Here is a 19,096-nt window from a genome sequence, read left to right as displayed (position 1 = left end):
GTTTACTATAATAAATTGCTTCTTGGATGAAAAGTTGTCTTATTTGCACTCATACCAAATCTTCTTATATATATACAGTGATGAATTACTAGTTTTTGCGAATATATTACATGATACCTATTGATAATACTAATTATTGTGCAGTAAATTAAAAATATTGTAAGATGATGATTTAACCCACTTTTAATAAAACAGAAAATAAATATAACTTATATATTAACATAAATTTCAATATCAAGGTATCATTAATCCCACAATGCAACATGATTTAATCTAAACATTATAATCCCAAAATACATTGTTTTATAACATGATTTTTTCTCTTGTCTATACATATATGTAAAATATAAAGAATACGCAGGTTGTACCACGTGGGTTGTACAAATTATGCTACCAAAACAACAAAGGTAGTTAAACGAAATATTATTGTAAGAAGCAATACAACTTAATATGATTCCCATATAAATCTTTTTAGAAAAGATAATCCAACTAATATGTTCTTGCAGTGTCACACAGATCCATATTTTTTATTTATCTTTTCTTTAATGCCATTGTCTTCTGCTATTTCTTCGCCACTTTCCTTATTTTGCTTTCTTCCATTCTATTTATAAAAGGAAGTATTTATTAATAACAGTTTAACTAAACACTATATCTCAATCAGGAAACATATACGAAGAGTGATAATACAAATTATAAAAATTGAAATCAGGTGAACTTTGTGAATAAAGTAGGCATAAAAAAATGGCACCAAATTATATCAAGTTTTTTTCTTTAAATAGTAATTACCTGATTTTTTGTCTGATTCTTTGCATGATTCTGTAAAAACAATAAATTGAATCACATATAATATGAAAAAAGAACAGAATGTCATAGGCATAAAATGTATTGTAAAAATGAAATATAAAATGACACATTTTAAAATACCATTCACATTCAGAGATTGCTTACATAGTTTTGTAATTTTACGGAATGCTGTTAATGGTAATAATACTGGAAATGTTAAAACAATCAGTTGATCAATAATTCTCATTTGCATGGACTACCGCGATATATAGAACCATATTCTTTACTTGTATAAATACTTATTCGACGTATATATTCTCAATATAAAAAAAGAAGATGTTTAGAGGCCAGCTGAAAGATACCTCCGGTTACGGGAATTTCTCGCTGCATTGTAGACCTGTTGGTGGCCTTCTGCTGTTGTTTTTACTATGGTCGGATTGTTGTCGCTTTGACACATTCCCCATTTCTATTCTCAATTTTATGATTGTCAATGATATAACTCTCAACAAAAAAACAAATGACACAAAAATTAAAAAATAATTGCAACCAGAGACCTAATCAAACTAGAGAAATATTTTAGCTAGATACTATGCTATTTATGATTGTTTCTTTTTTTGTCTTTGAAATATTTTAGTTATGCATTGGGGTCCTTAATGGCTTGCTATTCTTTGTGAGCAAAGACGCCGTGTTTAATAATGAGCACCTATAATGGTTTATTTTTAAAAATGGTGTCTTGGATGAATTTTTTCCTTCAAATACCTCATCTTCTTATTTACATATTTGAAGTAGTGATTTCAATCATCTACGTTTTTTTAGTTGAAGGTACCTTGACATTCTCCTAAGTTACAGATCATTGATTCCATACTAGGTCCAACACAATCTTTTCCATCGACAGAAGGTTTTGGGTTCTCACAGTTTCTTTTTCTGCTACCAATACCATTTCCACATGATAAAGAGCACGAGGCAGTCGACCAGGGGCCCCATTGTCCATCAACTTTCATAAAAACAAGTATTAACCATTTATGTAAACTATTTTGCAAATCAATTTTAATATTTGACAAGAATTTTTCCTTTTACTGTAGCTGGGAATGGATGGCTGAGTTATCTAAGTAATTCATCTTGTAAATCACTATTACGTCACACAAATGTTGTGAGTTGGAACCCCACATGTTACACACGCAATCGACTCATTAATGATTTGACAATGGATTTCAACGTTTCTTGCAGAAATTCCTTGGTTCCCTCCAACTAAAGCTTCGACACAGTTAAACGAGGCGCTAGAGACTATCCAGTTTGAATTTACCTAGGAGTTAAGTTTTTTGTGATTTCGTTTTTATATTGACCCCAAAGTTTCTTTGTACTTCATAAAAATTCATAAACGGACAATTTTAGAAATGTTTGTTATAAATCATGTCAGAGCCAAAGTATGACAACTGGGCTGATGATACCATCGGGGACTGACTGCGCTAAAAGAGATATCGATTATGTGCTGTTATAAGACGAGAAAAAAAAAACACGTTTAAAATGTATGCGTCGAAGCGCTTTTCTGGACTGACCTTAATCTGAAACGCTTGATGCCACATGTTTGAAAGCCAAATATGTCATATTGTAGAAATTCACATCTGGTATATTTTCATGTTTATTTTGTTCACGCATCAATGTATTAAATATAATGCAATTTTATGCAACTGTCATACAAGTAAGAGGTGTAGCGCTATAACAACAGGTTCAATACACAATTTTCTACATAAGAAAATGCCTGTTCCAAGTCAGGAATATGACAGGTGTTGTCAACTTGTTTTATATGTTTTATCATTCATTTTTGTCATTTGATTAGGGACTTTCCGTTTTGAATATTCCTTGGAGTGCAGTATTTTTTGGGATTTTACTTTTTTCATACAGTTTATTAACTATTAAAAATAGTGATGCTTCATTACTCTCACTGCGTAGTTTTGTCGCCCTTTTCTAGGATTTAAAAATCTTTGTCGTACCGATTTTTGAAAATGTTGTTTACCATTGATCTGTTTCGAAGGACTGCGGTAAGAATCTTTGAGAAAGTAATAAGTTTACCATCATAACATGAACAAATGATCAATTGTTTTTATTTCACCTAAAATTCTGTTTAGATTGTAAAGACTGTTTCGTTTCAAATGTTCGAAAAGGTTGAGGACACTCATTCCTGAATTACCAGATCATGGCCGTTGCATTTTGTGTTGATAGCAATTGGCCATTCCAGTTAATTTCTAACCGGTAGGATTGATGGGGAGAATTTGTTTATACGTATCAGAAAAAAACATCACGAAAAACTACCTATCAGATCTGAAAATTACGACCTATCAGATGTAGAATTTCTGTTTATATTGTGTGGATGGGCTTTCATGGGAAAAACAATACTTATCAGAATTTTTTACTGCAAGGATTGTACCATCACAATGTTAAATACAATACTAGTTAATGCATGATACGTAACTGTCTACATTCAAAAGCATCCCAAAGATCTGACATAGGCATGTGCGTAGTCCCTAAGATGTAACTATTCTAAATTAAATACTGCTACAAGACACTCAGAAGTTTTTCGCGTATAAGTGTACGTGTCAGATGAAAAAACTAAATTTTCACCCCTAAGAAGTTTAAAATTTACACCCCTCAGAAAGGACCATCCAATCCCCTTTAGCAGATATTAACTGGAATGGCCGAATGTTACTTATTACTGTTTTTCAAAGCTTTGTCGACACACGGACATTTGTTTCTCATATCTATACTCATTTGCAATAATTGGTTTAAGCCAGAATAACTCATATTGACTACTTGTAATCAGTATGCTCATTTCCGGACGAAAGAATTTATTGAAACCGAAAGTTGAAAAAAAACCCATAACTTATGAGAATGGCAGATTTAACCTCACTGTAAAAGCTCAATGAAGACGTTGATTGATAAAGGTTATGAGCTAATTGCAATCATTTGACTCGGATGTAAGTTAAAAGTAAAATCATAAAAATACTGAACTCCGTGGAAAATTCAAAACCGAAAGTCCCTAATCAAATGGCAAAATCAAAACCTTGAACTAATCAAATAAATGGATAACAACTGTCATTTTCCTGACATAGTAAGGGCATTTCTTATGTAAATAAATGGTGAATTGAACCTGGTTTACATACCTAAATATTATTTGACAGAATATTTCTTGAAGTTAGAGTTTTCGCATATGATATGTCTTCTTGTCCGACTTATGTCTTAAACTGCTTTTGTTGCAAAGACGTAATGTTTAAAAAAAGAGATTAAGCTTTTTTTTTATAAATGTAAATAATATAGAAATCAATGAAAGGGTTTGACATACGTCAATTTGCAAGAAAAAGTACAAACCATTTGTAGTTCGTATCGGTCAGTATATAATACAGCGTGTTTCTAGTAATTTAAAACCAGGCGCGACATAAAGAGTCAAAGAAAATCGAATTTCAACATCTTAGCCAAAAGTGTTGATGAAACAACTATTTATAAGCTACCTTGCTATTCTACACTAACAACCATCATATTTCGTTTATTATCGGCTTGTTTTAAATCACAAAACTAATATTTCCGTCGTCTGAATTAATAACAACTAAAATTAACTACTTATTTGTTTAGATAGGGGAAAAAATCATATCAACAAAAAGAAAAAGAAATATTTTGGCTTGTCAAAACGTTTTAAACTTTAAAGACAATTGTCTTCACTATTCCAAAAGAAACACGCAATGAAAGTCGGATTCTAACAATACTTTTAACTTGCAACTTAATTGCCATGTCACTATCAAAAGAAATAAGTTAATCTACCTGGACAACTTGATGAATTAAAGCTGTTGATGTCAGTTGCTATGTTGGAATCATGGCATGTTCCATTAAACTGGCTTAATCTGGTTTGATTTTGTGCCCATTCGATCAAATCTATCATGGCACAACACATTAGCAGATTTCCTTGTAATCTCCTGAAACGAATGATTTATTAACAAAATGTTATTCTTCTTTGATCTCATTTTTTAAGGTTTAATGATTTTTTGGTATTTTATGCTCATCTCAACCAGTAACGACAGCACTGTTTTTAAGGTATAAGGTATAATATGATTGCTTATGAAAACAACATTAAACAGTATTCAATTTTTGTGGATTTAATTTTGAAGGAAAGACGTGCGTTTTGTCCGAATGAAAACACTCATACCATATATATAGGCTATATGTGTTGAGAAATTGAGGAGGCTATAAAAATATAATTCCTAAAATAGTCATATATAGGTATAGGAAGATGTGGTATTAGTGCCAATGACCCAACTCTCTATCCAAGTTAATATTTACATAAATAAACAATTATAGGTCAAAGTACGATCTTCAACATGGAGCCCTGGCTATGTCATTATTATTTTTCTATTATGAATTACCAAATGCGTTGAATCACACACTTTTTTATAACTTTTGGACTATTTTAAAAATCGGTATATTTCTGAAATTACTTCCTACATAGTTTTGATTTTTAAACCTATATGCTAACATTGTCCATGTGAAATTTTAAAATTGTTTGTATATACATTGAACGACAAATATATGTGACGCATAAAATTTTCTGACGTCAGACACGTAAATCAATTAATGTGTTTGTAGATAGATGTGTTTGTGTTCTGTTAATTTTTTTACTTTTAAAATTGTTACACGATTATGACTTCTCTACCCATATTTTGACTATTTTATTTATAATGTTTGTTTAGTTCACGCATCATTGTAAACGTAACGGAACTTAATGAAATTGTAATCAAAGTGAGAGGTTTAGCGCTATAAAACCAGGTTTAATCAACCATTTTCTACATTTGAAAATGCCTATACAAAGTCAGACGGTTCTTGTCCATTCATTTTTGATGTGTTTTGTTATTTGATTTTGCCATGTGATTATGGACTTAACGATTAGATTTTTATCACAGTTCAGTATTTTTGTGATTTTACTTTTCACACCAATACAGCAAGCTATAATGGGCCCCAAATAAAATCAATTTTATAAAACCATTCAACCAGCAGTCTTATGTAAATGAGAAACGAGAAACACTAATGAACAATATCAGCAAACGTCAACTAATGAAAATCAGATTCCTGGACAGGTGCATACAATTTATACAACGCCCCATTTCCATTCTTAATTTTAATTCTAATTCAGCGGGGTAATATATGCCTGGTGGCAGAAAAAACACCATTATGTTGAATAGCTTATTTGAAGAAAGTTAACATAAAATAATTCATGTCAACACAAAAGCGAAAACAATTGTGCCGTTAATACCATATTGAAGGAATGGTACACTAGCATTAGCATCTTTCAAGAGGTTGAGGCTCATTGAAAACACATGATTAAAGACAAGTTACAACGGAAGCAGGATTTGTCTTCATTAAACTCGACAGCTGTGCTAAACAAACCAAAGCCAGAACCAAAGCAAATACAATATTTATTTAAATTTCGGACTATTTGATAGGAACTGCTATACTCTTGACTTGATACAGCTAATACAAATGCTTGATTACTCTATGAACAGAAGGAAACTAATCTGGTTTGTTTTGAGAGACTAGTTATTAGCGCAACCACTGATTGTCGAACGGGCTAATGAGGACCATGAATAAAGCGATTTCAACCAATGTCTATAAATTAATCGTAAACTAATTTCCTTATTTGTTTAAGCATGTATCGCTTGGGGACATACATGTTAAAGTAAATCTTACGCACAATTGTTCTAAATTTGTCGATGAATCAAACAGATTGGCTGATACTGTTGTCAAATTATTATCGTTCAGACTTCTGAAATAAACAAATTGAAACAGATGAAACACTTAAGGTTTTTGCAATGAAATTAAATTGGTTTGAAAGAATTGCTTTAGATTTTTTTATTCAGCAAGTTGGAACCTTCATTTCAATAAAAGTTTGAAATGTTAAAAAAATATTTGTAAATTTTTTAACATTTCAAACTATTATGGAAAACATACAACCAGAGAGATTCATGAAAGTTAAGTATATAGGTATTTCGAAATATTGTACGAAAAAGATTTCATCATGAATATTCTATAGAATAATTACCTTTTTAGCTGAACTTTAGTGATATGGCTTGTCAATTACAAAATGAGATTTGGGTTTTATAGATGAAAACAAGTGAACAACAGAGTTTTACATGACATTTTGCAAAACAGCAGAAGAAGCTCTCAGCAGGAACAACTTATGCTACCAGCTGAGATCGTTAATTCACAAACTGTTTTAAGTCTTCACTTGTCAACATGTTTTTCTCTTTTAAAAAGTTAAATACACCATTGGTATTTTCGTTAACCTTTTTTATAAATTCGTGTAGCCAAGGATCAGAATGGATACGATTCCCTTTAAGCAGTAACGCATAAATAGTCATCAAATTGACTATACTTCAAATTCGTCCTTTCCGTAGATCGTCATTTAAGATCACACGGGGACGCCCGAGCTGATAAAAAATATTACCATCACAATCCTAGACTACAACGAGTGTTGTTCAAGTACCAACAGACATGCTCGGGAACAGTTTTGGACAAAAGAGGTGAGGACAGTTTCCCTAGAGGACATATTGAAAAAAACATGGAATGAGTCACTCATTTTCCCTATCATCACTCATCTTCCTACAATCGCTGGTTTTCTGTTCCGTTCAGAATTATCTCAGTTCTAAGGAATGCATTCCTCATTCCAAGCATCAATATTGAAAAAATAACAGTGTATTAATTCGTGATAATTTGTATAACGATTTTTGTTTCACTTGAAATACTATAATGTCAAGATAAAATTCATTTCAGACTGTGCTGATGAAGTGTATGAATAGTGCAAAATAGCTAAAAAGTTTTCATGATTTTATTTTTATTGGCGATGTTGCAACTTTAAAGACTTAAAATACGTCTCAAATTAAGCACAACAATATAAGACCAGTAAAAGAGGGACAAAAGATATCAAAGGGACAGTCAAACTCATAGTCTAAAACAAACTGACAACGCTATGGCTAAAAATAAAAAAGACAAATAGACAAACAATAGTACACATGACACAACATAGAAAACCAAATAATAAACAACGCGAACCCCACCAAAAACTAGGAGTGATCTCAGGTGCTCCGGAAGGGTAAGCAGATCCGGCTCCACATGTGGCACCCGTCGTGTTGCTTATGTGATATCAAATCCGATAAATAGTCTTATTCGGTAAGTCACATTCATGAAAGGGAAGGGAATTTATGTAAACGAGATTCCTTGCTTTTGTGACATTGTCGCAACAACGTCTGCACCGTGTTTAGTACCCAGACCAATCCATCTTGACTTCATGAAAAAAGGTATCTTAGGTATATATAAAACTTCTAGATATTAGTCAATGACCTCTCGAACGATGGTGCTTAATCGTTATTGGAAACGAGTGTTTTGCTGAGCCAAAAAAGGTAAGCAACACTTTTTTCATTTTCTATTGTTTCTGGAAAAAAAAATATCAATGATATAATCCTAAGCTCTACCTTTAATTTTAAACAGTCGTATTTTTTTTCTGGGTGATTGATACCGAGACGTTTAAGCTTTGCTCGTGTAATTGTTATTTTTACCTTCGGTTTCTGTACTGTTAGATTTTTTTTTTTATAAATTCATATTTCACTTACGTTCAGAGACACACCATTGGTAAGAAAATACACATAAATGTTTGAAAAAATTGCATGGCTTGTCAACCACGTCTCCTCGAAAATGACCGCTATAAAGCTCTTGAAATGGTTGATGCCGGAATAAGTGTTGCCGACGTCGCGGTACGAAGTCAGCAGTCTAGAGAGTAACAAACAGATATCGACAAATTGCAACTGCCAAGGATAGGTTGAGACCAAATCAACTTAGCTCAAAGAAAGAACGCTACCTTCGCTTTACTTCAACACGTGATAAGTTCATTACGGCCACACGAGTAGTGCATTGACTAAGGGCATCCACTAGAGTGCTTGCAAATCCTTCATTGATACACGTGGAGCACTGACGAGAAATTGAATTCAAATAACACTATACTCATTTCCGCATTTTGACCCTTCTGCGCACCATACAAAGAAATTACTTGTGAATGTAAGTGATAAACATTCATGTTGCTTCCGACATGTCATAATTTTATTTTGTTATTATTAAAATTATATGTTGTTATGGTTTTGTAATAAAATGAAATTTAGTGTTTTGTTGCAAAACTATTTTACTCAGTTAATATCTAAGAAATAAATAACGAATACGTCTGATGACTGCATTTACTTGAATTCCCCAATATTTCCAAAGATTGTATAGTGCGACTTGACGCGCAGAAATATCAAAATGGTAACACAATTATTGAATGCTTTTAAAAGTCATTTTTATTAAGTCGTAAAAGTGTTGGCTGCATCAAATCTAGTATACTTAAAATGTCTAACAACCTGTGAATTACAAAAGACAGCATTACATCATCATAATTAGATTTGTGTATTATAACTATCGTAGAAAAAAAATTGATGAAAGATAACAGAAGGACAGTCAAAGTATAGCTTTTAGATTCTTCTTTCAATCAAAATTACAGATGCAAACAATTGTTCTTCTGTGAACTATTATCGTTTTCTACATTTTCTACATTTGAAAATGCCCCTACTAAGACAGAAATATGACAGTGGTGGGTCATTTGTTTGTGAGCTTTATCATTTGATGATGGGACTTTTCGTTTTGAATTTTCTTTGGAGTTCAGTATTTTTGTGACTTTTCTTTTCTATTGAAACTGCTAAATCTGCGATACTTGCAAATAAATAATTATTAGTTGACCTATTGTTGATTGACCCACAAACAACTTGATATGCATAATGCACTATATTCAAAATATATCGTGTATTTAGAAATCGTAAATCGTCCCTTTCTTTTTCCGTAAATTAATGTCTGATAATTTTATCTTTTTTTATTATCATTTTGCAACATAGATAAGAAAAAATAATTCAGATTTACTTTAGATTTGACGAGCAGTCGACAACATAACTAAGCTTATACCAATACAAGTATCAGGCTACGAAAATTTGGCAATCACGCACACGCTTATACCGATATTAACACAACCAGGCAACGAATATGATGGTATTCTCGCATTTACCGATACAAATAAAAGTCAACGATATAATGGTAATCGCACATTTGCATATAAAAGTACAAATACCAGGCAACGAATACGATGATAGTCTTGTAAGTCAATCTATGCATTAAGATAAGACACGAAATTAAAAAAAAAATCCCATCAAGTTGAACATTTGTGTAAATTTTCATCCAACTTTGAGCATGTGTTGATATTCAACTAGTTAAAAACGTCATCAAGAACATATCATTACATTTAGTTTGCACGTTGTAATAGAATACTCACAATCTTCTCATTAAACCAAGACCTTTGAACGCCCCAGGTTCTATACTGGAAATGTGGTTTTCGTGTAAACGTCTGCAAAGTATATGCAATAAGTCGATCTATGATGTAGAAGTGTTAAATGAATTTCAGTTGCTGGGAATTACAGGTTTGCAGAGGTTATGCAAACATTGGATTAAAGATTGTTTATAGCTAAAATAAATTTTGATGAAACCCAGAAAACCAAACGAAATACTTGTAACTACGAGCTTAGTTTCAAATGAAATAACAAAATATCTGTATTATATATATCTGAAAAGAATCAATTTCTATTGAGGCATGAAGATGTTTATGTTAATTGGATTTGTTTGATCAATTATGATTGTTTTGTTTAATCATAAATTTTTTATTGTTTTAACACGAAAGTATGGCGCGGAATCAGGGACATAAATATCGATTTTAGTATATCCTAAAATGATTTCAGTATATATTAAATTACATTTCAGTATATATTAAATTACATTTTAGAATATCTTAAAATGATTTAAGTATATCCTAAAATGATTCTAGTATATGCTAAAATGATTTTAGTATATGCTGAAATGATTTTAGTATATGCTAAAATGATTTTAGTATATGCTCAAATGATTTTAGTATATGCTAAAATGATTTAAGTATATGCTCAAATCATTTTAGGGTATCCTTAAGTCAATTCCGTATATTCTAAAATGATTTTAGGATACCCTTAAATCAATTCAGCACTTACAGAAATATTGACGCGGTTTCAAGGTCATAAATAACGATTTTAGTATACACTTAATTGATTTTAGTATATCCTTAATTCAAATTGCTAATAGTTTTGTTCATAAATGAAAAGATAGCTTTCTGGACGAGTTGGAAAGACTGTCACTTCGGATCTTCATTGGTGAACAAAACTATAAGCAAATTGAATTAAGGATATACTAAATCAATTAAGTATATACTAAAATCGTTATTTATGACCTTGAAACCGCGCCAATGTTTCTGTATATGCTGAATATTTCAGTATATGCTATATTGATTTTAGGGTATCCTAAAATCATTTTAGTATATATTGAATTGACTTTAGGATACCCTAGAATGATTTGAGCATATACTAAAATAATTTTAGCATATACTAAAATAATTTTAGGATATACTTAAATCATTTCAGGATATGCTAAAATGTAATTTAGTATATGCTAAAATGTAATTTAGTATATACTAAAATCATTTTAGGATATACTTAAACCGATATTTATGACCCTGATTCCGCGCCATACGAAAGAGTGAGGCACCACCAGATGCCATCTTTTGAGAAACAACTTCCACCAAAATAACTAAGTCAAGTCAACTAATTCTGACTGGTAAATTGAACACAAAGTTTTAAAATGCTTTCCGTTTTAAACTTTTTGACTATCTCTCATATTAAAATATGTTTTCATATTCGACGCAATGGTAAACATTGGTATTTTTTTATGTTACTTTTTATTATTTGTACAATGTTTATAACTTATCTCACGTAAACAAAAATAAGAAAGCTAACATTTGTTAATGTATGTTTACCAGAAATACTCTTTAAGTACACAATTAAGATTTCTTAATTGTTTCTGAAACCCGAAACTTTGAATAGAAATATTTAAAGTGCTAACACTTACTATTTTCAAAAATTTAATAAAAAGGTATAGGTCACCGTGCTATTTTTTACGCTATGAGGCGTTGACAATTGCCAAAATTTGGTTAGTTTGTTCATGAAAATACACATTAGTGTGCATAAAAAAAAGTAAGGTTTCCTAATATGTTTTAAAAAAATAAAAAGAAAAGATGGTGTCACCGAACTTGTTTTCTTGCTACTAGTCAAAATACAAAAATCCCTATTAGCCCAGTATAAATTTTCTACTAAAAGAGTTATCTCCCCTTAAATGGCTCATTTAAAAATAAATGATTTTAAAACCAAAACATAAATATATTTGTTTAAATATTTTGTAGAATACAATTAATTAACTAGTTTTCTTTAAATAGAAAAAAACAGTCTAACCATTGCATTGCAAGTCTGTCTCCAAATCCAAGATGGCGGTATACCATGAATCTACCTTAAATGAATTAAGAATTTTATCCAAAAAGAAGACAAGAAACACCTAAATGTTTCTTTAAACGATATACAATTGTGTCGCCTGAACTAGGAAAACACGCAAATAGTATCGACACATTGACTTTTTCATGATTTATATCGTGATTTTGGTTAAACAACAAGCACAATCTGTACTCACAGAAACAATATTGATGTTAATACAGAGAACGTATTCGCGTCTATTGAAGTAATCTTGTTGTTCTGCAGGTATCTGTAAAACAAAGAACTATTCTTGAATCTAGTAGAGCCTACACATACAAATGGAATAACCAAACTCTAGTCGTAAACTGATATGACGATGCTATGGTAAAAAACGAAAACGCCTAAATAGAATAACGACAGCACATATCACAAAACATAGAGAATATAGAAAAAGCAACAAGAACAACACCTAAACCTGGGAATGCACACATGTTTTTTAGGCGTGTATCTGCTAACAGTTCAGTACTGTTAAATATCAGCTCAAGCGTAGTACATTGTCCGATTTCATAAATATCAAATATTTGCCAGAAGTAATTAATCTTTTCATTAAAAATAAAAAATGATTTAAAACAGAAATGTCACATAATAAATTTGTACACGATAACTTGTAAATTACATAATTTAAACATAACAATGTAATAATGCCTATTCACATTTTTTACGATTAGAACAACATCGATGATGTCGACATTGATTTGTTACATTGATATAATGAACAAAAATACGAGCATAACACACATTGCATTAAAATAAACCATTATGAGCTTATTCATTTAGAAAAAAATTGATAATAAAAATACTGATCTACAATGAAAATACAAAACGATATGTCCTTACCAAATGTCATAATCGAAAGCTCAAACATATCAAACGAATACAAATCAACTTATATTTCTAATTTGTTAATTAAACGGGAGTTGAAATCTGGTTTTATAGCTAGTTAAACCTCTCACTTGTATCACATCTACATAAAAACCATTTTGTAGACAACAATATGCGAGAAAAACAAACAGACATAAAAGGTGAAGATGTCAGAATTTTTAGTACATCTGAAAAAATTGGATAAAAACTGCAATCACTAAAAAATCAAACATCCATTTCAAACAAAATGGTATGTATACACGACATATGTAACAAACATAAACTTTTAGCTACCGCTTTACAAGCAAAACCAAATACAATGAAAGTCTCTACTATGTATTGGCTTCCGCAGCTACACAAAACACCTTACAAATATAGATTTAGTTCGTCTTCAAGCCATTGTTCTACTACAAAATTGTCTATTCTTCTTACCAGTACACTAGGTACAATCAAAAACCTGATAATAAATTGTTCAAATAAGGCCTACGAAAATAGTGGAATTAATTAATTTTGGACTGCGTACTAAATTATAATCCTGGTACCTTTGATAACTATTGGAGTGTCAAGAACTCGTTGGAAGTACTTGATAAATGGCATGCTAATATTGGTGATTTTGAATCTGTTCAAAATTTTGATTTTTTTACCATGTATACCACCTTGCCTCACATTTCATTAAAAAAAAATCACCCACCCAATTAAATGGGCATTTAAAAAGTCAGTATGTGAATATATATGTTCAAACTCTTTTAGGTGATTTTTTATTAGCAATAAACAAAAAAACTATGTCAATTGGGCATGCTTTGATACTATATATGCCCTTGAATTTTTACTAGATAACATTTTTGTTCGCCTTGCAGATTCCGTATATCGTCAGGTTATTGGAATTCCAATGGAAACTAACTGTGCACCACTTATTGCGGACATGTTTTTGTATTGTTATGAGTTACAATTTATGACAAAAATCAGCAAAGACCAATCGAAACAACATCTCGTAAATAAATTTAATAATACTTTTAGATATTTGGATGATATTTTGGCTCTCAATAATGACGACTTCAGTATGTAAACTTAAAGAAATTTATCCTGTTGAACTTAATTTAAATAAAGCTTATACAAACAATGACCACTGCCTAACCTCGATCCTGATATCTATATCACCAACGGAAAGTTAAATACTAAAATTTATGATAAAAGAGATGACTTTTCATTTCCTATTGTTAATTACCCATTTTTAGAAGATGACGTTCCCTTGTCACCATCTTACGGTGTTTATGTATCTCAACTTGTACGATTCGCACGTGTATGTAATAATGTTTTAGATTTTAACGAGAGAAATTTATGTATTACTGAAAAATTATTACACCCGGGTTTTCGATATCACAAACTAGTCAAAACATTCACTAAATTTTATCATCGGTATAAGGACATCATTCGAAAATATAGCCCAACTTGCAGACTTCTTATACGTTCAGGTATTTCACATCAAATTTTGTATGGAAATATCTTTCATAAAGCACAAAATGTCAGTATTCAGCTCAGAAACTAACAAAACCTTTAAAAAGACTTATCAAGAAGGGATATAGTTACGATACTGTTGTCAGGTAATTAAAGATTGCATATTTTGGCGTTAATATTGATTCACTTATAGGGTCTTTGCATCGGAACTAAACACATTTATTCAAAAACCAGTTGTTGGCATGACGCGGGTTATGTTCTTCTCATATATGTTATGATGGTATGATACTAAACACCTAACGGGAAGGGTTGTGCTTGATATTCATATGATGAAATCATAATCTTTCAATCAGTTAAACTGAAGTCTGGAGCTGGCATGTCAGTTAACTGCTAGTAGTCTGTTGTTATTTATGTATTATTGTCATTATGTTTATTTTCTTTGGTTACATCTTCTGACATCAGACTCGGACTTTTCTTAAATTGAATTTTAAATGTGCGTATTGTTATGCATTTACTTTTCTACATTGGCTAGAGGTATAGGGGGCGGGTTGAGATCTCATAAACATGTTTAACCCCGCCGCATTTTTGCGCCTGTCCCAAGTCAGGAGCCTCTGGCCTTTGTTAGTCTTATCGTTTTTTGCATATACGCCAGATGTCGTTTCGTCTGCAAAAGACTCATCAGAGACGCTTGAATTAAAAAAAGTTAAAAAAAGGCCAAAAAAGTACGGTGTTGAAAAATTCCTAAAAGTTTTGCCAGATACAGTTTAGGTTATCTATGCCTGAGGTAGAAGAGCCTTAGTATTTCAAAAATTTCAAAAATTTGTAAACAGTAAAAGCAGTGGCATCGACCCAGTGGTTGTAAATAAACTCATCATAGATACCAGGACTAAATTTAGTATATACGCCAGACGCGCGTTTCGTCTGCAAAAGACACATCAGTGACGCTCGAATTCAAAAAAGTTAAAACGGCCAAAAAAAAAGTGCGAAGTTGTAGAGCATTGAGAACCAAAATTCCTAAAAATTTTGCCAAATACTTCTAAGGAAATCTGTGCCTGAGGAAGAAAAGCCTTAGTATTTCAAAAAATTCATTTTTTTTTTATATTAAACAGTAAATTCATGTCAGCACAAAAAGTGCTGACTACTGGGCTTGTGATACCCTCGGGGAAATAAATCTCCACCAGCAGTGGCATCGATCCATTGATTGTAAATAAACTCATAGATACCATTTAATTTATCCAAGTGAACTTGAAATTAAAAATACTATTGACACAGATAAATCTGCTTCATATTTAGGCCTTTTTAACGAAATGACTTATGATGGTAGGTTCAATACCAAAATGTATGACAAACGCGATGATTTTGAATTTCCTATAGTCAACTGTCCATTTCTGTGTCCATTTCAGTGTAGCAACATCACGGCTGCACAGCATATGGAGTAAATGTGTCTCAATTGTAACCATTCTCTAGAGCTAGCTCAGAGTAGGTTGATTTTGTTGAACGAGGAATAATTCTATTACAAAAGATGCTAAAACAGAGATATGAATCAACAAATTAAGGTCATCACTCAAGAAATGTTACGGTCGCCATCATGAGCTGATTTTCCACTGTGAGAAAAGTGTGTCAGAAATTATATCTGATATTTTTCCTCAGTCATAATAACCTTCCATCATTGCGGGATTGAACAAACAAATAACACGACGGGTGCCGTATACGGTGCAGAAAATGCTTACACTTCCGGAGCACCTGATTTCACTCCTGGTTTTTAGTTGAGTTCGTATTTTTTCTTATTTATTTATAACTATAAATAAAAATGTTCATTTTTTTGTTTTGTAAGTCTTTTTTTACTCTTTGATTTTGATTGTTATTGACTTAAGTGATATATTATTCTTTATCATTAGCTGTGGTTCTTTACCGCCATTTATAGTTTTGTTCTTAAGTTGGAAAAAATTTCAATGAAATTGAGAATGGAAATGGGGAATGTGTCAAGTTGAGATATACACACACCATAAGATGCTGACAAGGGAACGTCACCATCGAAAAATGGATAATTAACGATAGGAAATGAAAAGTCATCTCTTTTATCATTGATTTTAGTATAACGCTTTCCGTTAGTGATATAGATATCAAGATCGAGGAACGGGTAGTGTCCAGTGTAAGTATTAGCTTTATTAAAGTAAGTTTAGCAGGATAAATTTCTTTAGTATACATACTGAAGGCGTAATTATTGAGAGCCAAAATATCATCCAAATATCTAAAAGTATTTTGAATTTTTTTTTTATCAGATGTTGTTTCGATGGGTCTTTGCTTATTTTGGTCATTAATTGTAACTCATACATGTAGCAATACGAAAACAGGTCCACAATAAGTGGTGCACAGTTAGTCCCCAATTGGAATTCCGATAAGCTGACGATATACGGATTTTCCAAAGCGAACACGAATGTTTTCTAGTAAAAATTCAAGGAAAGATATAGTATCAAAGCATGTCCAATTTTTTTTTTATTGCTACTAAAAAAATTTACCTAAAAGAGTTTGAACATATATATTCATATTCTGAGTTTTTATATGTCCATTTAATTAGGTGTGTGATTTTTTCTTAATGAGAATGTAAGACAATATGGTATGCAGGGTAAAAATATCAAAACTTTGAACAGATTCAAAATATAAGCATGCAAACATTTATTTGAACTAAATTCATAGAGATTTTAGAAGAAAACACCACGCAATTTTGAGCCTGAATTAATACATAGCGAGTTTTAAACCATTTTAAGACGAATATCAATACATCTAGTATGCAATCAAAACCGACAACCTGAATTTTCTGAGTCGTATGATAAATTAGTACATAAGAGAGTGTTTTCACGTTCTATTGTAATACTTACAATACTTCCAATGAAATAAGATTTGCAAACGCTCCGTTAGCTAAACTCGACATTTGATTTTTTTCTACAGATCTAAAAAGTATTGAAAATCAAATAATAAATAAGTGTTAGGTTTTTAAAAATAACATGTGTATTGATTAAATACAAAATTTAATGTTACTGGATTTGCTTAGTTGAGTTGAGATAGTCAGTTACATACAAATGGCAATTAACACCGATTGGTATAATCCAACACAAACAATCTAAAACGTTTAAACAAAGTTTACACAGTTCCAATAAAATTAACGGTACCAATTTTCTTGCAACAGATGCGCATTTCGACAATTCATGTCTCTTCAGTAATGCTCGTGACCAAAATATTTGAAATCCAAAGCTCATATAAATGATGCAGAGCTATAATCCAAAAGGTCCAAAAAGTATAGCCAAATCCGTGAAAGGAATCAGAGCTTTGCATGAGGGAGATACATTCCTTAATTTATAATAATTTCTAATATTTCGTAACAGCAAATTTAAATAACACAAAACATCCGTATTTTCATGCCAGTATCGAAGTACTGGCTACTGGGCTGGTGATACCCTTGGGGAATAATAGTCCACACGTTGTTATAAAACAGACGTTGTGGACCCTAATAATTTGCTGATTGGTGTTAGCCAAGGGACCACATCTTCTTATATATATTTATGATTATAGCTGGGAAATAAAGAGCTTCAGTCCTATCTGTGACATTCTCTGTTTAATGATGGTCATAAAAATTATGTCCACAATGGTGGCCCTATATGTTCATCATAAAAAAAACTCTTGCTAAGTTATAAAAAGTATTAATAAATAATAAGACAAGGGCAAACGTAATAAAGAAATCATGATTGTATTGCAGTGATCTTAAAAAATGTAAAGGTAAAGTGTCTCCAGTAAAATATATGTTTTTTTCAAATTTGATTACAAAGATTATAACAAGAAAACTAAATGAAGTAATAAAACTAGTTAAACATCTTGCCTCCTGATAACAATATTTATAACGGCGCTGGATTTTTTATTTTCCATATTTGAAGGGTTAACATTTGTTTAACTGTTTGTTCTTTGATAAGAGATATAACTATGAGAAAGTAAACAGTTTTCAAATAGATTATTTCTAACTTTTGGGGTTAATTAGAAAATCATGGAGGAATTGTTTTTCATATTTTTATAAAATCAACTTTCTTTAGGCAACGCTATAATAGTATTCTCACACTCGCATATACCGATAGAAATACCAAACAACGACATAGTATTATTAGTAATAATAACAAATCAAAATATTAATAATCATAATTATAGTAATAAGGATAATAATAATAGTAGTAATAATAATGATAATAGTAATAATAATAATAATAGTAGTAATAATAATAATAATAGAAGTAATAATAATGATAATAGTAATAAATCAATAAGGATAATAATAATAATAACTTTGTATGGTTAGAGTAACTAATTTAGATTTCACCAATTTATAATAAGACTCTCTTAATACAATAATAATCACATCAATAACAACAATATAATACAATTCTATTCTCGCAGTCGCATATACCGGTACAAAAACAGTCAACGATTTTTCTGTTTTATTGCATTTACTGTTATTTGGCGAG

At 31.1% G+C, this 19,096-nt stretch overlaps 1 protein-coding gene across 1 annotated transcript; it reads right to left on the bottom strand.

The window, feature by feature from the left end:
• Nucleotides 1-380: 380 nt before the first annotated feature.
• LOC134723841 (slit homolog 1 protein-like) lies at nt 381-17,523 on the bottom strand. Its single transcript, XM_063587383.1, has 8 exons — nt 17,468-17,523; nt 12,430-12,501; nt 10,166-10,237; nt 6,515-6,586; nt 4,594-4,745; nt 1,610-1,777; nt 787-816; nt 381-601 (listed from the first exon to the last, which is right to left on the bottom strand). The coding sequence occupies exons 1-8, from the start codon at nt 17,518-17,520 to the stop codon at nt 582-584; spliced, it is 639 nt and encodes a 212-aa protein (XP_063443453.1). The 5' UTR covers nt 17,521-17,523; the 3' UTR covers nt 381-581.
• Nucleotides 17,524-19,096: the final 1,573 nt, after the last annotated feature.

Source organism: Mytilus trossulus, chromosome 6 (genome assembly GCF_036588685.1).
Source record: "Mytilus trossulus isolate FHL-02 chromosome 6, PNRI_Mtr1.1.1.hap1, whole genome shotgun sequence".
Classification (NCBI taxonomy): Eukaryota; Metazoa; Mollusca; class Bivalvia; order Mytilida; family Mytilidae; genus Mytilus; species Mytilus trossulus.
Note: the sequence above shows the minus strand (reverse complement) of the source record. Positions and strands in the feature narration are given on the sequence as shown.